The sequence below is a fragment of the Lampetra planeri genome, chromosome 72 (assembly GCF_965212315.1).
Source record: "Lampetra planeri chromosome 72, kcLamPlan1.2.h2, whole genome shotgun sequence".
Taxonomy (NCBI): domain Eukaryota; kingdom Metazoa; phylum Chordata; class Hyperoartia; order Petromyzontiformes; family Petromyzontidae; genus Lampetra; species Lampetra planeri.
Window position 1 is genome coordinate 2,676,945 of NC_136177.1, and position 24,760 is coordinate 2,701,704.

The following is a 24,760-nucleotide window of genomic DNA, read 5'->3' on the forward strand; positions in this document are numbered from 1 at the left end:
AAAAATTCCAAGTAAGATTTGGCACGATACGTAAAATACAAACACTGATGCCTGCTACTGAAGATGAATTACCGACGCTATCAACAGACAGCGTGTACCGGTTTAGTTGACTTTCTCCTGCGGAAATAGGTATTTTGGTCAGATGGGACGAAAGATTAGCCTGAGTACTGAAAGAACACCACAAATATATTAAATATACTCACAAACACAACTGTCGGCAGTTGCAGAACATGCTTGCCAACAAGGACATTCAATTGATTTTGATAAAGTGGATTTTTGTGTAAAACGTATTATTACTGGACAAGACTAATTAAAGAATATTTTTTAAATAGATAAAAATACAAATTATTTTAACCGTTCTGATAGCTCCAGGCTCTGTGAATATTATTAAGTAATACACCGTTTCACTGCATGCCTATACAGGTCATCATATAATGATTAATCCAATCGGCAATATGTACTGCATATTATCACATTAACATAACCCATTCTGAATTATTTGATAACATACTAACGACAACCCAAGAACAACATGTGCATTGTCGTTTTCTTCTAGCATGTGCACCTTTAGCATGTGCACCTGTTGTTCTCTTTTAGCCCCGCCCCCCCAATACGTTCCATTCATTGGCTACCACATTCAGATAAGCCCCTTCCCCCCTCCTCCCCCCTTGACTTGTATCTTGGAATTTTTACCTCACTTGATACAGTAAATCTAGCTGTGACGGTCCCACCTGATGACGGAGACTTGTGTTGCCTCCGAAACGTCGTGATTTATTATTTTATTTCTATTATTACTTTTATTAATTTTAATTTTATTTTTTACCTACGTGACTTTACCGAAAAAACATAAGAGTATGAGTATCAACCCAAAAACCTTTATAATATTGATCCCGAAAGCCGACTACATGTTAAACTGACAACCTGCCTGTGTTATTTATTTATCATTGAGCCGAGAGTTTCGCCCACGCGGAACATGTGACTCAACCACCTTGGTTTCCTGAGTGAGGTCGCTACCAACATATATAGGGGAGGAAACTTCTTCACCGCTTCAACCTTCGCTCCTCATTCTCTCGAGGCAGCCTGCGCGGGGCTCTGTCAGACCCCGCGGCTCGTTCGGAGAGAGAGAGGCATGGGCTGGGGGCGTCGTTCCTTGATCCCTGCCACGCTTCTGCTGCTGCTGCTTCACTCAGGTCACGCTGCAGGTAACACGCCGGGGTAGAGCCGCTCCTGCCACTGCTGTTCAGAATGGCCTCAAATCAAATGTTGCAAGGTTGACCGCTGCAAAGTATGATCTTGAGTTTTGATTATAGTGTGCTGATCTTTAAAGGTGCATTGAAAAATGTTTGATACTGCTACTGATACCCCTGCTGTTAAGGAGTGACTCATGCTGCCGTATATGGCTGCAACGTTTTATCGTAGATTTTATGTATATCGTTTATTGTTGAATTTGAATCACAGTTCCTATGATCACTGTTACGTTGTTTTGCTAGCTTCTGTTTTCCATATTTGTTGTTGTACAGAGTTAGACTATTAACTTTAATCTAAATTGTTTCATGGTTGTTATTGTTTGACTTGCATACCATCGGGATTTTTGCACACAGCGTTGATGTACGGTGCTTTTTCTGGAAGATTTTGCTGTTTTTTTCCTGGATTTTTCTGTTGCGCGTAGTCACTTTAAGATGTTTCTTGTTCATGTTTTTTGTTTGTTGCGGTTGCACCCGAGTCAAGGGCCGAATTGCTCACAGGGCTATACCTAATACATGAACTGAAATGAACTTAACTGCTCATTCAGACGCTGTCTTCCCGACAGACCTGTTCTTCACCTGAGGACGGCTGCTTGCGTTGTGGCCGAAACGTCGTGAGAATTATTGTATTATGTTTTATTTTTATTATTTTATTATTTCCCTTCTACGTTACTTTACTAGAATAGTGAGTTGTAATTATCGAGTCTTGCCGATACCATGCTAATATTAGAAGCCATTTATTTTGAAAATGGATACTAGTGGAGATGTACTAGGAGGAATGTTGTCTCAGGTAAAGGATGCCAAAGAAAAAGCGATCGCCTATATGAAAGAAAACATATTCGGTCCGTTAGGAGTAGTTGTGTACTGTATTTCTGTTGAAATTTTGAACCATATATACATGGTAAAGGGTTCATTTGGTGCACTGGATTCTTTCAATGCCTTAAACGTTCAAGGTAGCCTGTGGGAGAGGTGGCCCGTGACACTGAGGAACTTGCAGGAGTATGCATTTCACGTAGATGTGGGCAGCAGCATCAAAACATCAACTCTATGTTGCAGTGGTGATTGCAATACGAAACTCCCGTGATCAATGATTCGTGACAAAAATTAGGATGAAGAGATACAGAATATGTATGTTGACCTTCATTCGCACCGTACGTGGCCAATCATTTTCCAAATTTTTTATACTCGCAAAAAGGTCCCAAAGATATAATTTACACTTATTTGCAGCCTTCACACACAACTGCCCGCATATGTTACCGTGTTACAGATTTGCTCGTGGCGAGGGATTTGTCCCAAATGGTGCAAACAGCCGACCTCTCACACTGCAGGTGATCAGCAAGCGCCTGTTCCCATCCCCCAATACGTTCATTTCACTGCTCTCTTTTTATGATTTAAACGACTGTTGTGGCGCAGAAACTTGAGTCAACCGTGATGGTGGTGCTGCAAATGGTGCCGCCTCTTGCTGTTCTCTACTGCCCAAACCCACACCCGTGTCAATCCCCCCCTTCCGCGACTGCCTGCAGATTCTGAAACTGGGGAGACCTGCACCATATTTGGAGCCTATGAAATGTGCGTGGAGAAGACTGTGGAGGCGACAGATGGATGTTCTGCCACTCTTCCCTGCAGGTTCCGATTCCCGAGTTCTGAGAAACCCAGTAGAATTAGTGTCATATGGAGAATTGGAAACTTCCTCGGGGCTTCGATCTTTGATAACACTGACGATGAGACCTTTGTCCAAGAGCTCTTCACAGACCGCCTCACCCTGGTGGGAAATCCCGACGAACGCGATGCCTCTCTACAGATCAGAAGCGTGAGACGCAGCGACCAGGACAAGTACTATTGCCGAATAATGTTACACACGGAGTCACGGACAATCCCGTTTGAGACCCAGGATGGAACCAGTCTGGTGATAGGAGGTAAGAGCGGGGATTAATAAATGATAATAAAAGTTTATATTTAAGATGAGTACAACACCCATCTGTCTGAGACTTCTATACAACGGTATAGTTTAACCCATTTTAACACGTAGGCTTTCGCGACCAATATCCATAATCGAGGTTTTTGGGTTAGATCGCGTAAATATATAAATGTGTCGTTAAAACCCGCCACCAACCGACACAGCCAACTAGTAAGGGTTGTCACTTAAACAGAACGTGGCCAATTCATTACGAGTACAGCACACCGGTGTGTTGGATAGCCAAGCCACAACACTTACAATCTGAGTACGACGTAGAAGTGAATTAAGTCACACTTCTAAATCACTAATGTCTTTACACGTAAAAATGAGTAACAGTGTCTCGACAGATCACTGGAATATAATCGACACAATTACACAGCAATCAGCTGATAATATATTTAACAAAACTAACACTACCCAAATTAACAAATTTGCTAGATTAACTAACAAACAACCGTCAACTACAAATAAACATTTCATAAACAAAACGGTTATCAACATGACTAACGTTGAATTATCCAGCGATATGGTTTCAGTCCTGTCTAAAGGTCTTAACTTTGCTGTTGTCCCACGTACAATCCCTGTCGATGAGATCATTGCTGAAGTGGAATCAGCAGTTAGACATCTCCCTCGTAATCAAGCTGAGATGACTAGGAACGAGGTTGACAACATTATTGAGAACAGCAAAGTGCCAAAAACAAATATTAACTTCAGTGAAGCAAAATACTTAAGAGAATTGACAGCAAATAAAGATATCCAAATTCTTGCTGCTGACAAGGGCCGAACAACTGTTGTGGTGCCCCGTGAGGACTACTGTATGATAATACAATAAAAAAATTACTCGATGAAGGTAACTACCTTAAAATTAAACGAGACCCAACCAGCACCTTGGAACGTAAAACAACAGCAATCATTGCTTAGTCATCAATTCCCAAGGAAGAGCAATACAGCACTTGATCAAACCAAGGGCATCAAAACCACCAAGACTTTATGGGCTACTAAAAATTCACAAACCTGAAGTTCCATTAAGACCCATAGTTAGTACAATAGGCTCTGCTACGTACAAATTATCACAATACGTAACGAAACAAATACAGCCCTACATTGGTGGGACCTCTTCGTTCATTAAAAACTCTAAACATCTCGTAAATATAATTAAATATATTAAGCTTAATCCTAATGATATTCTCGTAAGTTTTGATGTGACCTCTGTTCACGAGGGTTCCACCACGTGCTATTAGTCGGATTCCGGCAATGACCAACCTCTTCTATGGTTCTCCGCCGGCCGCCTGCAGCAGGGAAATGTGTGGAGGGGCGGGTCTACAGTGGGGCCTTATTTCTTCTCCCCGACCCTGTCCCCGTCACCCTCCACCCCTGTTCCCCCGTTGCTTGGTTACCCCTGCTAGCAATTGGCCAAGAGAAATGGGCGAGCGAGGGAATGGCACTAAATCGTGGGTTTTCAACTAAATTTAGATTTTTTTTATTTCAACAGGAAGGGCCCAATAAGCTGTTTGTTTTGATGTCGTGGCCGTCCAGTGACGACACAGATGTTATATAGGATATGTATTGGCCGTCTTGCACTGATAGTCAATGTCTGTGAAATCAGTAAAATTGCATTGTGCGTACAGAAAGAGAGGTGCATGTTTGCAGCTGGCCAACATTGGCTGATCCCCTCAGATATCACAATCTAAACTTTCATGCGCACACTCAGCGGCCATTGAAGACAATACGGGAAGAAGAGTGTTACATTGGGGACAGCCACGTGAGAGCCAGGGCATCCAAGGACAAAGGGGATTTAGCCAGGTTAGGACAACAGGGTCAGGACAACAGGGTCAGGACAACAGGGTCAGGACAACAGGGTCAGGACAACAGGGTCAGGTGAGTACAACAGGGGAAGGGCAATGGCACCTGAGGACATGAGAGTAAGAGTCAGCAAAGGTAGGCACGAGGAATACTGCGCTTCTGCAGCTCTTCCTACCGACATCTAGAATGATAAACTATTTCCTTAAAACTGTTTTTTGTGTTTAGATTGTTGTTCTTCCAGTGCACCTCTGATGAGCACGGTGGGCTACATAAGGTGCAAAATAAGTTCAACGTACATACAGGGAATAGATGTGACCTGAGAAGCCTAGGGGCCATTTAGCCCAAGATGTCAATGGGCATGGAAAAATAGGGGGGCGAACCGGTAGGATCATAGGGGAGGGGCTAGGGTAAGAACATAACGCTGAAGGGACAAGCGATGAAAGGTCCCGAGAGAGAGCGATGTGAACTTGGTGGAGCTGTAGACGGTGTTGTCTCACACTGTTCTCTACGAGACAAACCACGGCTGCATCAATTCCACACTCCTGTCCATATCACCCACAGAAAATGTAGCTGAAGAGGCCTGCACCAACTCTCAAGGCTACGAGGTGTGCGTGTCGAGGACTGTGGAGGCCGTGGAGGGAGGTTCCGTCACTCTTCCCTGCAGATTCGCATTCCTGAAGTCTGAAAAGCCGAGCAACATCAGTGTTATGTGGAGAATTGGAAACTTCATTGGGGTTTCCATCTTCGATAACACGAACAACCAAACCATTGTCCATGAGCTCTTTAGGAACCGCCTACGCCTGGTGGGAGATCTTCACAAACACAAGGCCTCGCTACAGATCACGGACGTGAGACGCAGCGACCAGAACACCTACTACTGCCGAATAATATTCCACACGGAGTCACACGATGCCCCATTTGAAATCACAAAAGGGACCCATCTGATGATACAAGGTAAGAAAGGACATTAACGAAATTACAAATACAGCCATTCATATTTGACTACTTTCAAATGTATTTGAGTACAAGTGCCATTAGTCTGAGTACGTCCAGAATTCCTATAATATCCCACTCACTGTTCAGATATTCTTTGTCAACGTGTTCAACATGTCCAGGATTCACTTGGTAACACGTAGTTTTGACCCCTGTGTCAATCAGTAGCTGCGCTGTCAGCCCTAATAGCATGAGTTGTATTGTAGATGCTGACACTGGCATTTGGATGGTATGCAGATGCCAGGAGTGGTGGTTGACATTGAGGCTATGGTGTGCGTTTCACATATACGTATGTATATTGAACTACTTTCGCACGATACGTAGCCAACCTGGCTTAACGGAGGTGCGAGAAAGGACAACAAACGAAATGTAAAAAGCACCTCTAAAGAAATTAGTTTTCAATTTAGTATAGTGGTGTTGTATATAGGAGTGTACAGTGTAGTGTATTGTACAGTAGAGTAGTGTATAATGCCGTGAATTACGTATGTATACTGAACTTCTTTCACATCGTACATAGCCAACTGTCGAATCGGAGCTGCGGGGGAAGGACACCTAAACACAACAACAAGCAGTTTTAAAGAAATTATTTTTAAATCTAGATTATTTTAAACCGCACAGCTCTAGTGGCTCCCTAATATTGGAAGGAAGAACGTTCCAGACAGCCGTAGAAGCGCATCTGAAAGCACGCGATGGCAGTGATCGTCTTTGTTCGATGGCGAGCCAAAAGCCACTGCTGTGAGGATTACCGGAGTTCACGTGATGATGGTTTATGCTCCTTGACGAGATGTAGTCATGTGCTCTGCTTACATGCCGTGAAGGTCTTCACTGGGAAGATCCTGTGCAATCACAGATGCGAGTCGGGGAGGGTCAGAACGTTACACCAACAATATAACAAAAAACACGAGTGCAAAGTATAGAAAGGTTAAGCAAGTCACTAAATATAAATACATAAATATGAATACACCATATGAATACAAATCGCATAAGTACATCATTAAAACATAGTTTACACTTGTGTTGTGTGTATAACTTCGCGGAGACGTCTTCTGGAGGCAACGCGTTTATTACAATAACAACAGTTTCAGTAACACGAAGGGGTATGGCGCCTTCAACCCGATATCCTAAGGGAGGTACAGCCTCTCTTCTAGCGTGTCCTACAAACCCCGAGCTACGCTACCCACGGGTCCTCCGCTACGGGCGCTAAGGGAGGCTACACTGACCCGACCTAGCCAGGGTACGGGTCTCACCACTGGTCTGCTACAACCCGGCTCTGACAAGAGCCTCGGTTGAGGGTCCCAGGGTGCTGGCCTAGTCTTCAGGTCTTCCGACGTCTTCAGGTCTTGAGTTGGCGAACACTGCCGGTCCCGTTGAGAGGGCCGGCTTTTATCCCCAGGTCGGGGCTTACCCCGCCCCTAACCACACCCTCTCCAGAACCTTCCAGAAGGGTCTGGAAGGGTCTGGAATCAGCCGTTGGCCCCCATCCCCCCAGACCCTACCACCCCTTGGGGGTCTGGGGTCTCTACCTCCGGTCACGGGGCCCCCAGGGGGGGGGTTACCTTAGGATTGTTGGTGCTATTATAGAGGCGTTTAACACGTAGCCTTTCGCGATCAATGTTATCTATTCGAGGTTTTTTACGGGTTAGATCGCGTAAATATAAATGTGTCATTAAACCCGCCACCACCCGACAATTGTAATGTTGTAGTGGGTTTACTCTCCAACACACCGGTGTGCTGAGCGAGTAACTAATTGGCAAGTTTTGTTTACGTGACAAACCTTACTCATTGGCTTTGTCGGGTGGTGGCAGGTTTAATGGCACATTTATATTTCCGTGATCAAACCCAAGCACCTCTATTATGGTTCAAGAGGCGTGTTCGTGCAGCCGAGCCACGTGGGTGGTGGACGTGTTCGGATACAACGGGGAGATCTACACCTCTCTCACACACTCAACCCCTCGAGTGCCATTTCCGAATTTCAAAGGTGTTCATTAACATAACTTGTCTCCAACAATCTGTTCACACTATAGGAAATCTTTGTCTTCTTACACGCTTTTATTTAACTCGCTCTGTCTGTTGTTGTCGTTGTTGTCACCCATATTGATGGTACTGTGGATAGCGAGGGCTCATGCTGTTATCATAACTGCAAATCATAGCTGTGTAGCAAGACCGTAATTATAATATATATTTGTTGCATGACGGGAAGTACGCTAAACATTTTGAACAGACACATATTCACAACTTTGCTTTTCATATATATGGAGATACTGGGGGGGACACATCCCCCCCAATGTTCAAATATGCTCAAAATGTCCCCCCCCCCAATATATTGCTATAAAATGGATTTCTGTTGATATGATTGTGTTTATACTGGTAGGAACGAAGTGGACCAGACCACCAATAGATTAATGTGTCCGTCCGTCCGTCCGCGTTTGTCCGTCCGTCCGTCCGCGTTTGTCCGTCCGTCCGTCCGCGTTTGTCCGTCCGTCCGTCCGTCCGCGTTTGTCCGTCCGTCCGTCCGCGTTTGTCCGTCCGTCCGTCCGTCCGCGTTTGTCCGTCCGTCCGTCCGTCCGCGTTTGTCCGTCCGTCCGTCCGTGTATCAACATCGCCCCCTACTGCAAACACTTGGAATGACCCTGTCTGACAAGATGGCCGCCCGCTCCCCCTGCGATATGTGAATTAAACAAGATGGCCGTCGCTTCCGGCGCATCACGGCAAAACTTTAAACTTCGCTTCAAAATTACTTTACTGAAACGCAGCACGTTTATTTAAAAACAATTACTTTACTGAAACGCAGCACGTTTTTTTAACACAGAGACAAGAAACATGTATTAACACAGAGACGAGATACATTTAATCGCCTTATTTGTGCACGAAAAGCACGGCACGAGGCCTAGTGCGGCAGGCTTCGTGAGGCCTAGTGCGGCAGGCTTATTAACACAGAGATGAAACGCAGCACGTTTATTTAAAAACAATTACTTTACTGAAACGCAGCACGTTTTTTTAACACAGAGACAAGAAACATTTATTAACACAGAGACGAGATACATTTAATCGCCTTATTTGTGCACGAAAAGCACGGCACGAGGCCTAGTGCGGCAGGCTTCGTGAGGCCTAGTGCGGCAGGCTTCGTGAGGCCTAGTGCGGCAGGCTTATTAACACAGAGATGAAACGCAGCACGTTTATTTAAAAACAATTATTTTACTGAAACGCAGCACGTTTTTATAACACAGAGACAAGAGACATTTATTAACACAGAGACGAGATACATTTAATCGCCTTATTTGTGCACGAAAAGCACGGCACGAGGCCTAGTGCGGCAGGCTTCGTGAGGCCTAGTGCGGCAGGCTTATTAACACAGAGATGAAACGCAGCACGTTTATTTAAAAACAATTATTTTACTGACACGCAGCACGCTTTTTTAACACAGAGACAAGAAACATTTATTAACACAGAGACGAGATACATTTAATCGCCTTATTTGTGCACGAAAAGCACGGCACGAGGCCTAGTGTGGCAGGCTTCGTGAGGCCTAGTGCGGCAGGCTTATTAACACAGAGATGAAACGCAGCACGTTTATTTAAAAAAAATTACTTTACTGAAACGCAGCACGTTTTTTTAACACAGAGACAAGAAACATTTATTAACACAGACGAGATACATTTAATCGCCTTATTTGTGCACGAAAAGCACGGCACGAGGCCTAGTGCGGCAGGCTTCGTGAGGCCTAGTGCGGCAGGCTTATTAACACAGAGATGAAACGCAGCACGTTTATTTAAAAACAATTATTTTACTGAAACGCAGCACGTTTTTATAACACAGAGACAAGAAACATTTATTAACACAGAGACGAGATACATTTAATCGCCTTATTTGTGCACGAAAAGCACGGCACGAGGCCTAGTGCGGCAGGCTTCGTGAGGCCTAGTGCGGCAGGCTTATTAACACAGAGATGAAACGCAGCACGTTTATTTAAAAACAATTATTTTACTGAAACGCAGCACGTTTTTTTAACACAGAGACAAGAAACAATTATTAACACAGAGACGAGATAAATTTAATCGCCTTATTTGTGCACGAAAAGCACGGCACGAGGCCTAGTGCGGCAGGCTTCGTGAGGCCTAGTGCGGCAGGCTTATTAACACAGAGATGAAACGCAGCACGTTTATTTAAAAACAATTATTTTACTGAAACGCAGCACGTTTTTATAACACAGAGACAAGAAACATTTATTAACACAGAGACGAGATACATTTAATCGCCTTATTTGTGCACGAAAAGCACGGCACGAGGCCTAGTGCGGCAGGCTTCGTGAGGCCTAGTGCAGCAGGCTTATTAACACAGAGATGAAACGCAGCACGTTTATTGTTGTGCATATTGGCAGTGGTACCTGACTCGGATGAATCTGCAGCCCGGCAGCGGCAGAGCAGAGGCAGCGAGAGGCCTCGTCGCTGCTGCTATTCACTCGCTTATAGTTCTACCGTGTTCACTACATCTGTCGTGTTCACTACATCTGCTGTGTTCACTACATCTCTGCCGTGTTCACTATCATCTCTACATCTCTGTCGTGTTCACTATAATCTCTACATCTCTGTCGTGTTCACTACATCTCTGTCGTGTTCACTATCATCTCTACATCTCTGTTGTGTTCACTATATCTCTGTCGTGTTCACTATCATCTCTACATCTCTGTCGTGTTCACCACATCTCTGCCGTGTTCACCACATCTCTGCCGTGTTCACTACATCTCTGCCGTGTTCACTACATCTCTGCCGTGTTCACTACATCTCTGCCGTGTTCACTACATCTCTGCCGTGTTCACTATCATCTCTACATCTCTGTCGTGTTCACTATATCTCTGTCGTGTTCACTATTATCTCTACATCTCTGTCGTGTTCACTACATCTCTGCCGTGTTCACTACATCTCTGCCGTGTTCACCACATCTCTGCCGTGTTCACCACATCTCTGTCGTGTTCACTACATCGTATTCACACGCAAGTATTTCTACTTGTGCTGCAATCTTTGATTATTTAGCTGCTGGCTGCATGTTTGGTGGCGATGCTACCGTTATAGCAGCACCAACTGCGGTTGGTTCTGGGTCCATGGAAACGACGCTTTTCACTGCGAGTTTGTAAAGGGTTCCAGCAGCAAATGCGGTCTCTGTTTCAGCAAGCATCTTTTCAACGTGGGCGTCCAGACAACCATTGGGGTCTTCAAAGTCGTGGTTGTTTTCGGTATCCATGTCGTGCGCGCGAATAAAAACTCGAAGTGCCAAACAAACACTGCTCAATGTAGTACTGTTATATGAATATGCCAAACGCCCGTTTATTCAACTCTATGTAGACGACATAAAATGCACCAAGGTGCCGTTTATTCCCTCTATTTTATTTCACCTTTATACTAGTAAATGCATTCGAGTTTCCCCATCTAAGGTCAATAAATCTCAGATGTGATCGTTTGGAAATGAAAGACTACGAGTCTTTAAATCTCACAGCGTTTCTTGTCAAAACAAACACTTTTAATTAACGTTACACTAGAATACAGTAATTTTTTCTTTAACTCCTCTATACCCGGTCGATATCCCTGTACCGGTACTAAGTATTATTCCTACCAGCCCACCCCGCAGGGTCCTGTTGGTTGTACTTTATTAATCCATAATCTCTGCCATTACATACAAGAAAAGGTAAAACAGAAAAAACAGAGCAATGTAATACAATACACTATTAGACATTATTGTAAGAAATAAATACAAAGTGCATCTTATGTGTTAGTGGATTTTTTTAATTTTATTTTAGGCAGGAAATGGCAGGAAATGAGTTTTCAAATTTAGATTTTTTTTTTGGGGTGGGACCCCCAGACCCCCTGGAAAATGTGGTCCCCCCCAATGTTGACTCCATGGCTACGGCCTTGCTGTGTAGTAACACCTGACATAGTAAGTCTTTAATAAGAGGAGTCTTTATTTCTTCCAGCATGATACACACAGCTCTTCAAAGATTCCCTTTTCTCCAAGCGTCCCGAACTCTCTCAATTCTGCTTAATAAACGCCTCCAGCCCCTTTGCCGAAAGTTCCTTGACCTTCTGCTTTCCTTCCAGCCAATCACCTTCCACTTTCCCTAATGGATTTCCAACCGTACTTCCTGTCAATCATTTTCCGTTTCCCGCTCTTTCTATTTGTATTTCTCCTCCAAATCCGTTCAATTTCATGACTCTAAACAATCTCCTTTTAGGCCAGTTAAGTAACCAATCAGAGGGCTTGTTTTACTTCCCGGACTGTTCGTGTGCACGCTGTGTCCAAAACGTCGTGTGAGTATTTTCGGTTGTGATTGAATCACTACGTCTGTGCCGATTGTACCCCTCTCCCATGCAGATGCTGGAGCTGGGGAGGACTGCATCAATAATCACGGATATGAGATGTGCATCGAAAAGACCGTGGAGGCCATGGTGGGCAGCTCCGCCTCTCTTCCGTGCAGATTCGCCTTCCTGAAATCTGAGAAGCCCAGCAAAGTCAGCGTCATATGGAGAATTGGAAACTATCTCGGGTATTCCATCTTCGACAACTCAGACAACCAGACCTTTGTCCATAAGCTTTTCGCAGACCGCCTGACCTTGATGGGAAATCCTGACAAACACGAGGCTTCTCTACAGATCAGTGGTGTAAGGCACAGCGACCAGGATACGTACTACTGCCGAATAATATTACACATGAAGTCAGGGGATATTAAATACCAGACCTTTACAGGGACCCGTCTGGTGATACAAGGTGAGAACGAGCATAACAAATATTACAACAGAAATGTAATCACGTGTTTTTTCAAAATCATATCAATATTTGGCCCATTACTTTAGTCCTCTGAACAATCTATGTCATGCAACTAAGTTGACACCTCAACTGAATCCAGTGAGAATCCCGTGCCTATCTGCAAGGGGATACTAGGGTAAATTTGTGAGGGCACTGCTTAGACTTCAACACCCACATCGCAGCATAGGCACTGGAGCTCAATGTAGCGAGATTCCAAAGCATGGCGACTCCAATGATTTGCAAGTTGAATCGACCCTTTGCCCCCCTCTGGCCACTTAAAATGGCGCCGCCATACACTTAACTGGAACTTGCACCAAAGAATCAACCCTTTTTTCCCTAACATGCTCAGCCAACGAACTCAGATCAAATCAGAATGTTTATACTGCAGGAGGAATCCGATTAGCTATAAAGCTCTTTTACACATGTCCAGTAGGGGAACGGGGTCAGAACTTGACAACTCACTAAATACCAAATCACGATAGGAGTGAAGAATACAAGAAAGGTAAACAAATTACCCAACCACATACAAATGAAACGAAACTATCCTCATCTTACCAGGCAAAGCCCACTGAGGTATTAACTTATCTTTCAGAAGCGACCTGGCCACAAATGATAGATCAACAAATGTCCTTATCATTTGGAAATTTATAGCAGCAAAATATTCTCAATAATATCAATGCATGTTTCTAAATGTGGAGGGAAACTCGGAGGGCCCGGATAAAAAATCCACGCGACCACGGGGATAGAGACATGCAAACTACAAATATACTGGCGCCATGGTCGAGATCTATATCGGTCTTTTTTCTGAGCGACCTGGCTATCACAAACGATAGCTCAACAAAGTGGCTTATCCTGTGGATATTTATTAGAGCCAAATACTCTGAATGCTTTATGTTGATTATAAATGAGAGAAAAACTGGAGGACCCAAAGAAAAATCCACTCGACCACAGGGAGATAGACATGCCAACCCAAATATAAAGGCGTTAGGGTAGGGATTGAACCCACGATCTGCTGGTGGTGTTGAGCAGCGATGTCTTATTTGGAAGCCGTGCGATAAACATTGTCACCTCTGCCATCGACGTTGGTGCGAAGGTCTCGAGTTTTGCATTGGTTCCTGGTTGATCAAACCCAGATGTCAGACCGGGAAAACGCGATACTTTCAAGTAAGAAACAGCCGTCCTGATCGTCACTATTTTAATGGCGAAGAACATAGCAAGTACTGTGCACAGACAGAGTTGACTCATTGATAGGTGGTTGGAGTGCAGCAGACCCTTCACGACGCGCCACGGAGCACGGGAGTCGCAAGCCAACTCACTAACGCCCAGAGCACATAACTATCTGCGAGAATCAATAATAAGTTGGTTTGTCGATCTAGGGGTGGCACGGTAAGCGAGTCAGGCAGTCTCGAAACAAGTTTTATTCCAAAGATGCTCCAGACTCCTCTGCTTCTACTTCGCAGTGATCGCCTCCGGTGACAGACAGTTACTGCGCCGCTTTCCACATTCTCTGTGTGCTTGCTCGGATGGGCATGAGTACATCAAGAACAACAGTAATGTTAGTTTCTAAGCGAGCTGCAAATGAATCGACTGACGTTGATTGTTGATGAGTCGCTCATGACTTTCAAGCAGATGTCTTCGCGGTAAATCAGTGCGATCCTGCCACCATGCACGCTGCTACGGCCAGGCTTCCCACGACGGTGGTGATGGACCATGGCGTATCCGTTCGGTGCAGTCGAATCCACAATCGTTGATCAGATCGTGCGTTGAGCAATCAAAGTTGAGGAGCCCTGGTCCAGGGTTTGGCTTGCTCGATACCTGACATCAGCAGCAGTATGGCAATGAAGCCACTCCTCCGTGAAGAAGAACTGACCAGATCTGCAGCCGTGTTGTTGTTTCTATTGTTGTTTCAGCTGTTGTTGCTGCTGTTGTTGCTGCCGTTGCTGCTATTTTTGTCGCTGTCGTTGCTTCTGTTGCTGCTGTTGTTGCTGCTGCTGTTGTTGTTTCTATTCTTTATATTGTTGCTGTTGTAGCTTTTGCTTCTGTTGTTTCAGCTGTTGTTGCTGCTGTTGTTGCTGCTGCTGTTGCTGTCGTTGCTGCTGTCGTTGCTGCTGTTGCTACTGTTGTTGCTGTTGCTGCTGCTGTTGTTGCGCTGCTGTTATTGCTTTTGTTGTTGCTGCTGTTGTTGCTGCTGTTGTTGCTGTTATTGCTATTGCTTCTGCTGTTGTTGTTGCTGCTGTTGCTGTCATTGCTGCTGTTGTTGCTGTTATTGCTATTGCTTCTGCTGTTGTTGTTGCTGCTGCTGTTTGTTGTTGATGCTGCTGCCCCAAACACCCAATTCTCTTCATTCATACTGATCTTTCTTCCAAAGTGGGTCTTAAAAAGCCCGACCACCGCCCCTCGCATCTGGACATTACTGCCGAAGTACACAACGTTTTTTATTACATCAACTTTCGCTTTTCCTACAGTGACTTACGATCCTAGCACAGGAGCCCCATTTATAACTACCGCCATTAACGTCGGGTTAAGTTAACTTCAGGCCCCAGTGTCCACCCTCGGTACCTAAGATGGCCAACATCTGCACGGCTCCTGTCAAGATCCTAGCCAACAAACCTGCATTTTCTGCATACTTTATGTACGTCACTTTAATTTTTCCTCTATTATGGGTTCACTACTGTGCTAACTGCATCCACGGTGTTCGTAAATACATAGGCAATCATACCATCAAACAACGTAGGTGATAATACGTCTTTAATGAACACCCATGCTTAATATCAAATCATTCTGACGTCTCACCGTATGTTCATATACAGGTCTACGTCCCATCATGCACATTTTTTAGGCAGCCGACTAATCTTCACTGAGGATGCCACAACAGCCCAGCAATTGATGATGACAGTTGGCAGTCAGAGGCTGTATGGGCATCATTTAGCGCATTCCAGCAGGCCATTCCCATATTCCTCTCGTAATTGCTCGACAGCGCTTCCAGCTAAGCCACCTGTGCAAAACCAGCTACTACTGGCCATGACTAATTAAAGAATCTATCAAAATTGAAAGAAATCAAAATAACTCTTTGGTTCTTTCGGTAAAGTCACGTAGAAAGAACTACACGTGTCTGTCACTCTATGTGTGTGTGCATGCCAATGTGTCTGCGACACAGCAACAGTGCCTGTTGATGTGTCCATGAAGTGCCACAAGTGTCTGTGTATGGGCGTCAGGCTTTTGTGCAACTACAAACCATTTAGCTCGCATGCTGCAAACTTGTCATGAGAAAACGCTTGCACCAATCCAAAATATAAATCTATATTTCCACTGCCTCTGCCTTAGCAAAATGTATATTGTGGTGTGTGACTGCGCAGAGGCTTAAGTCACCCGTGCTGGTGGAGCAGTAGACGGTGTTGGCTCTATTAACTAGCGCACAACCCACAACTGTGCCAATCCCACCCTCCTGCCACCCACAGATGCTGCAGTTGGGGAGGTCTGCAGCAACTCTCAAGGATATCAGCTGTGCGTAACGAAGGCTGTGGTGGCTATGGAGGGAGGCTCAGCCAATCTTATCTGCAGATTCGCGTTCCCGGAATCTAAGAAGCCGAGCAGCATCAGTGTCATATGGAGAATTGGAAACTTTCTCGGGCATTCCATCTTCGAGAATACAGACAACCGAACCTTTGTCCACGAGCTCTTCACGAACCGCCTGACTCTGATGGGGAATCCTGACAAAGGCGAGGCTTCGATACAGATTAGGGAAGTCAGGCGCAGCGACCAGAACATGTACTACTGTCGAATAATGTTATACACCGAGTCACAGGAAATGCCGTTTGAAATCACGAAAGGGACCAATCTAATCATACAAGGTAAGAACTGGCATGAACACCTATAAATAGATGATTTGATCATTCCTTTTGAGATCATGGAAGGAACCGATTTTGTGGTACAATGTAAGAACCAGGATTAACACATTTCTACGATACTGAAATATTGAAAACCCATTGTTTTCAGATGAGTCTTCAAAGGAGCCGGAAAGTCTGAGCCGTGTTTCTGAGCTGGATAGCAGCATTGGGTCTTGGTGCTGACCCACGGATCGAGTTTGCTGGACTCGTGAGAAAACAGCTGTCAGTGCCCAGGCTTAAGAATTGATTGCGTGGTATTAGCAGTGGTCCATTGAAGGTTGCATGATAATTTGTGTGCACAATGCAATCAGCAGGAGTTGAAGGCTCTGCTGTTTACCCTGGAGCATGTTACTAAAAGAGGTGGGGCCTTTCGATTTAAAGCTTTCGTGACTGCAGGGATACATCTTCTTGGTTCTTTCGGTAAAGTCACGTAGAAGGGAAGTAATCAAATAATAAAAATAAAACATGATATAATAATTCTCACTGTGAGAATTATTTTATTATGTTTTATTTGTATTATTAGAAGGGAAGTAATAAAATAATAAATAATAAAACATAATATAATAATTCTCACTGTGAGAATTATTTTATTATGTTTTATTTTTATTATTTTATTACTTCCCTTCTACGTGACTTTACCGAAAGAACCAAGAAGAGGTGGGGCCTTACTATCAGCTCCAACACAACTAAGCACCTGCCTGCGTATTTTGTGTCATCAAACACTCCACCCCCTGAACTCCCCATTAGTGATGAGGTAGTTGTGGAAAGCATAGAGAGGTTTCCATTCCCGGGCAGCATGGTTATGACCAGCTCCAGTTTGACAGCATAAGTCTCATTCCGAATCAGTCGAGCAGCATTCTTTTCATTGACTGTGTAATGCTGCATAAAGCGACCTTTTATGTCACTCCACACAAAGCTTCAGGTATTCTCGGCCACGATCATGCCCTCTATTATCTATGCTTGCAAAGCATGTACCCCCTAATGGAACATCTGCGCCAGATATAAACATTCAGGCTGTCCTGTCTACGATATATCCTGGGTGTAACAATCCATTCGGTGGGCTCCTCTGGCAAGTAAAGCTGTGTTGGCTGGGTCATGTAGCCTGCATGCCCAAACAGCTTTTGTTTGGTCGGGTAAAGGGGGCTAAAAGAGCGCGGCATGGGCGAGAGAAGAAATTGACTGATGTGGTGCAAGAGCTATGGAATTGAATAGACTTGTCAATGACCGGTACCACCGATGTCAAGATTGGCCTCTGTGGAGGAGGCTCGTGAAGGACGCTACTAGGCAGTTGCAGAAAGTCGGCCTCCAGCAACAACGGAGGGCAGAGGAGCGACGCTCACAACAACGAGCGGAGTGCCAGGTGGCTAAAACACTGCAAGTTAGCACAGTAGGGGCACAGGTGGTGCATCTGCCAGTCGTCTCAGTCTATGGCACCTGGGTCTGTCCAATGACCTCCTGCCAGCGCACCTTCAACACTTTACGTGGCCTTAGAGTGCACATAGCCTGGCACAAGCGCCGTGGTGACATCACCGCCACTTAATGGCGAATGGCGGTTGATGTTGTCTGTGTTGTCTAGCAAGCAAGTGTCACCCGTGTACTTGCTTTGATCATTCAGAGCTCACCGTGCCCTAAACCTAATCTTTCTCATCATTCTCATGAGTGGGATCAAAACGAACCCACTCTCATGCTGTAATCTCACATAATACTATACAAACTATAAAGTTTTCTTTTATTTTATTAGGTAAGGCACACTGAGCTATAGAGCTCTTTTTCAGTAGCGACCTGGGGCCACAAATGACAGCTAAACAAAGTGGCGTATCATGACGTGGAAATGTATTGCCGGCAAATACAGTACTCGAAACGCGTGTTTTCTAAATGTGGAAGAAAAAACCGGAGGCCCTGGAGAAAAATCCCACGTGTTCACGGGGACAGAGAGACATGCAAACTCCAAATATAAAGCAGGCGTCAGGGTCGGGATCGAACCCACGACCTCCTGTATACCAGGCGAGGTAGTTAACATCTCTCCACTGTGGCGCTCCTTGTTGTAATGATGTCTCATTACGATGCACCTGCCAAGACCCCCCGAATGTATCTTTTTTCACTTCCTCTGAATATCTTCTTCCAGTCTAAATATATATTCTGATTCTGACTGTCCAGTCACGTGTGGCTGTGCAGAGGCTTGAGTCACCTGTGCTGGTGAAAACGCTGCTCTCTACCACACAACCCGTGGATGTGTTAATTCCACCTTCCTCCCTGTCACCCGCAGATGCTGGAATTGGGGAGATCTGCAGCAGCTCGAACAGCTACGAGGTGTGCGTAGAGAGGGCTGTGGAGGCTGTAGAGGGAGGCTCCACCACTCTTCCCTGCAGATTCGCTTTCCCTGAATCCGAGAAGCCGAGCAGCATCAGTGTCATATGGAGAATTGGAACATTTTTCAGGGATTCTATCTTCGAAAGGACGGACAACCAGACCCATGTCCACGAGCTCTTCACGAACCGCCTGACCCTGATGGGGAATCCTGACAAAGGCGAGGCGTCTCTACAGATCAATGGCGTGAGGCACAGCGACCAGAATACGTACTCCTGCCGAATCATATTACACATGGAGTCGCGGAAAATTCCGTTTGAGGTCTTGGAAGGAACCAATTTGGTGATACAAGGTAAGGACAGGGGTTTACAATTTTTTGGTCACAATACTGAAATGTGACCTGTTCTGTTAAAATTCAGATGAGTACGAGGTCCATCATTCTGAGAGCCCCAAGCTACTCGATGGTCTGACCATATTTTTTTTATAACAGTGAGTATTGGTACTGAGCCTCCTATCAGGGAAATACACGGGCTGAGGAATGGTGTCTGTGGTACTACTCGTGAACGGTGGAAGGTGAGAAAAGTTAAATGAATTCTGCGTGTTGCATGGTGTGTGCTCTCATTCGAACTGACTGGAGGTAGAGCCTTGTGGATCGTCTTTGCGAATGCAGATGAGTTGGATTGCATATCCTTCACAGCTATGTAGCGTCTTGAGATGTTGCTGCATTCATAGACTATTCATATCCATGCCCCGGTGCTGGTAAAATGTACCCTCGTTTCCACAAGCCACCATCCGAAATATGACCTTTGTCACGACCGACTTGAACCACTCAGTACACGTCATGCGCAACAACTCACCCCACGACATCGCCATTCAAAATCAATGACTTAACAGTGGTCAAAATGTCTACACGCCTTCATGGAGTGGTCATGTCCAGCACTAGCACCGTCGGCACCACCCTACCATTCATATTGGAAGCTTCAATCGCCACCACACCCTGTGGGGCTATAATGTCAATTATTAAAGAGGTGAACAACTGACATCATGCACAGCAGCACAAGACAAGCACATCGCAAAAGGCTTTAGAAAAGCCTTCAAACCCCGATGGTCTCCATAAAGTGAACAACCTTTCGACAAGTCAATGCTGATCAAAAACAGGGGACCACAAACGTGTGCTTAAGCCATAGGACTTAGCAAGACGACAAAGGTGGCGTGAAAGAGTCGAGGCACTAACATCAAAATAAGAGCAGACAAGCCGGGTACCTCCCCAATTCCACCCTAAAGACGTTGCTGATCGACAAAGAAAACATAATACATCATCTTGACTTTAAGCGATCGAAACGTAGTAGTTTTTTTGTTATTTTCTTTGAAGCTATCGACGTGATTTTACCGAAAGACCTAAAGAATATAATACATCATGTTTACAAAAAACTCTCACGCACTCTCTACTGCTGCCCAACAAAGTCCACATTCCATGATCCTTTCTCAATGGAGGAGGCAGACGCTGGTATTGTCCAGGTGAAATGCAGGAAGGCCACAGGGGGATTTATCTGCAATTCATCAATGGAATGCAGGAAGGCCACAAGGGGATTTATACTGGTAGGAACGAAGTGGACCAGACCACCAATAGATTAATGTGTCCGTCCGTCCGTCCGTGTATCAACATCGCCCCCTACTGCAAACACTTGGCATGACCCTACAAAAACCATTAGACTCAGTGACGCTATCCTGGTAGCAACATCGCCCCCTACTGCAAACACTTGGCATGACCCTACAAAAACCATTAGACTCAGTGACGCTATCTTGGCTAAACAAGTGTAACATTCCCTTATAATTCCCTCAGGTAGCTTTTAATTAAAACATTTAAATTAATGAGGCTTTCCCGGCTAAACACGTGTAACATTCCCTTATAATTCCCTGAGATAGCTTTTAATTAAAACTTTGAAATTAAATAAAAAACTCACAGCGCCCTAATAATTCCCTGAGATAGCTTTTAATTAAAACTTTGAAATTAAATAAAAAAAAACTCACAGCGCCCTAAAGCCTACAGCTAGGCCTAAAGCCTAGAACTAGGCCTGAAACTCTCCCTTCGTATCGTACCCCCGCGTGTGTGAAAGGGAGTTATGTTTAACAATGTTACATTCCCTCATGTTTTTAAATAGAAACATTAAAATTTAAAGCTTTTACATAAATCATTAAAACATTTAAATTAAAAATTAACTCACAGCGCCCTAAAGCCTACAGCTAGGCCTAAAGCCTATAACTAGGCCTCAATCTCTCCCTTCTTATCGTCCGATTAGGTGTAGCAACATCGCCCCCTACTGCAAACACTTGGCAGGACCCTACAAAAACATTTTGACTCAGTGGGGCTTTCCTGGCTTAACAAGTGTAATAATACATTATGTTTATATTCTTTGGTTATTCGTTCTTACCAGCCCACCCCGCAGGGTCCTGTTCTGCAATTCATCAAGAGCTTGGGACCATGAGCAGAAAAATGGCTAGCCACTTTCCTCACGGACGCCCAATCCGCAGGCGTGGTGCCAAGGGGGTGGAAAGTGGCTAAGACTAAAACCATCACTCTTTGGTTCTTCTGGTAAAGTCACGTAGAAAGAAATTAAATTAAATAACAATAGAATACGACGTTTCGATTGCAACACAAGCAATTGTCATCAAGTACGATTGAATGAGAAAACAAACATAGTAAACTTAGAAATGTAATGCAATAAAACACAGAGAGTCGGCTAATATAACAGTCAACACCCTACCTGGTTGATCACGTTCTTCAAAGATCGCTAAATTTGAGAGAGAGACAAAATACAGACACGGAGACACATAGACAGATACACAGTCACGAAAGCTTTGAAAACTAAAGCCATCCTTAAATCTGGCAAAGACGCATCAGATGCGAACAGCTGCCACTTGATTTCCATCTTCAGTGCCTGCTACAAGAAAATAGAATGACTCCTGCTTGAAAGGCGAAAGCCTACGCTTGCTTCAACAAAATAAGGTCATCCTCTGATTGTTTTCTTATTCTCCCATAGACGCCGGTCTACCCAGCGAGGAACCATCCCAATGCGTCCACACCTTGGCCCTTGCCTTGCTCACCACCATCACCTTGCTGTTCATCTGCGCCAACTTCATAATCGCCATTGTGTTCGTGCGAGGGTTTGGAACCCGAGACACACTTGATGAGGTTTGAGAACTTATCCACTAAAACTGGTAAAAAAAAGTTACGTTGTGAGTTTATCTTCTAATAGTGTGCTTTTGTGGGTGGGTGCACCTCCTGTTTCCTCCCAGTAACTTTGTGCTACCTCTTCACATATCCATAAGTGCATGGTGTCATCTCTATGAGAATCATCTGCATTCGATCTCTTCCACTTGGTCAGCTTTTACATCATGGCAGGACCACACTTGGGAGTGGAGCCGTTCCACGCTGCAACGCACACAAATATAGCATACAGATTGTTTACCCAGCAACCACGAATTATGCAACATGTTGCATATGTTTTTTGCGCGCCGTACAAGATTTAGTTCTGAATAAAGTTCACGGACTTAACATGCGACATGCACGTTCAAGGGTGAAAGTATAATCAAGTGACATATGAAGGTCATCCTCTGACTGTTCTCGCCAATCTCCCATAGGCGCCTGTCGATTCAGCACCATGACATCTGGCGAGGAACCATCCCAGCTGCTTACTGAATGCGTCCACGCCTTGGCCCTTGCCCCGCGAGCCACCATCACCTTACAGCTGATTTGCGCCAACTGCATCATCGCCGTTGTGTTCTTTACGAGGGCATGGGACCCGAGGCGCACTGTCACGTCAGCCATCACACACACCACCCCCTATACTTTTTTAAACAATGGCACCTCCCATATTGTTCATTATTTTCCTCCAGTCTACAATATTCAATAATTTTTCCACTGTTGGCATCCACTCCTGGACTTTTTTTTCTTCAAATGTTGTATTGCTTTTTCTACTTCATACAATGTTATCCTTTTCATCATCTCTCAGTGCTGGGGGCATCGTTTCTAGTTCATCTCGCAGTTCTTTGTTCTCTTGATCTGTATCCCTTTACAAATAGCTGCAACACTCAGTCCATCTCTTTTTTGTCTTTTATTTGTCCATCAAGATCTTACCATTCTTGACTTTTATCGCCGTTTGCCTTGGTTGCAATTTCCTTTTTGTGCTCGACTAGTTTGTACACCTCCTTGGTCTTGTATTCTCCAGCATAGTATTCAATGTCGCTACATTGCTTTTCTAGCCATTTCTCCTTTCTTACCAATGCCCTTACCCCATTGCATATGTTTTTTTGTACTTAGTCGCCATCTCATCCGATTCCTTTATCTTTATTTTTCTCTTTCCTGTGCGACTTTCAATTAAATCTTGACTTATGTTGTATGTGTTGGGTTATGAAATTTTGATAAAAATAATAAAAAATTAATAATTTTCCAAAAAATGCGCAAATCGCATTAATTATGTTAATGTATGTATTAATATGCATAAATTATGATAATGTGTGTAATTATATGCATACATTATGATAATCACGGAGATAATCGTAGTAATTTATGCGGATGCTTGCAATTATGTTAATGTGAGCAGTTATGATAATTGAGTTTAGTTTCGTTTATCCAGAGTTGTATCAATCAGGATAACACGATTATCATTGATTAAACATTTATAGATTATCGTAGTGTGTGTTATGTTATTTTAGGTCTCCAGTTCCATATCTCATCACAGGCTACAGTTCTTAGGAATAAGACAGTTTTGCATGGACTTGGAAGGAACACTCGATATGCTTCTGTGATAACAATTTTATTCTAAACAAACATGTGACATCCTAGCATGCAGGTCAAACATGCGTCAATCAATTCATGAGCAAGATTATGCAATTAACGAAAATAGATGACTAAAACTTATTCATTGGCGAGATTATGCAATTAACGAAATTGAATGACTAACACTTATTCATTTGCGAGATTATGCATTTAACGAAATTGAATGACTAAAAGCACTTATTCATTGGCGAGATTATGCATTTAACGAAATTGAATGACTAGACTCTTCTAACAACCGTAATTTCTACTTTCCCACCAGACATCTCAGTAGTTCCCCCATGTATCGAGCACAACCGGCGACTGGCGGAGTTTTAAAACAGACATGCGACGATTTGTATGAAGGCAATAAAAGCAACTGATTATATCCCAGAGGCGAAAGTATATGTCAATAGATTCATCGGCAAGTATAAAATCCTTTTAACTAAATGTTTGAGACAAGGGTGGGTGGATGCGTGTTGTGAGAGAGAGTATCGGCTCTGCTTTGATTAATTCCTCGGCGAGATTCCCCGACAAAGAAAACCGGTTTGACAAGATATTCTCTCTCTATATACGGGTCGATGCGTAATGAGGATTCCGAGAGTTTGAGTTTGCCTCGACGAATCTATTGATCGCCTAGGCGATGAGCGGAACAAGAGAAAAAGGCGAGGAAAATAACCTCACTCTTATAACCGACGGACTCTTAATCACTCGATGGGCCACGATTCTTCATGGCCAGCTGATGGCTCATGTAATTGACAATCAGTCCTCTGATAATTGACCAGGGTTGATACGATGGTATGGGTGAAATCGATAGTCTCATAGATGAGTGGGGCGTCGATGCGTGCGTGTGTGGGTCTATGAGTGGGGGGGGGGGAAGTTGTGGGTACGAACGACTTTCGGAGAAGGACATTCTTGCTTGCGTGGCTGCGGTGAGCGGCTCGCTTTCCGGCTCCTC

At 44.3% G+C, this 24,760-nt stretch overlaps 1 protein-coding gene across 1 annotated transcript; it reads left to right on the plus strand.

Moving 5' to 3' along the window:
• The first annotated feature begins 1,065 nt into the window (after positions 1–1,065).
• Positions 1,066–24,195, plus strand: LOC144737696 (uncharacterized). The gene is made up of 8 exons (XM_078620537.1): positions 1,066–1,202; positions 2,768–3,160; positions 5,566–5,958; positions 12,361–12,753; positions 16,251–16,643; positions 18,946–19,338; positions 22,028–22,179; positions 22,629–24,195. Exons 1-8 carry the CDS (start codon positions 1,130–1,132, stop codon positions 22,650–22,652), a joined length of 2,214 nt encoding a protein of 737 aa, XP_078476663.1. The 5' UTR covers positions 1,066–1,129; the 3' UTR covers positions 22,653–24,195.
• Positions 24,196–24,760: the final 565 nt, after the last annotated feature.

Excerpts from the sequence above, each read along its gene's own strand:
- LOC144737696 (XM_078620537.1), top strand. The coding sequence starts at position 1,130 with ATGGGCTGGGGGCGTCGTTCCTTGATCCCTGCCACGCTTCTGCTGCTG. Across the intron at positions 5,959-12,360 it reads GACCCATCTGATGATACAAG|ATGCTGGAGCTGGGGAGGAC; the intron begins GTAAGAAAGGAC and ends TCTCCCATGCAG. Across the intron at positions 16,644-18,945 it reads GACCAATCTAATCATACAAG|ATGCTGGAATTGGGGAGATC; the intron begins GTAAGAACTGGC and ends TGTCACCCGCAG.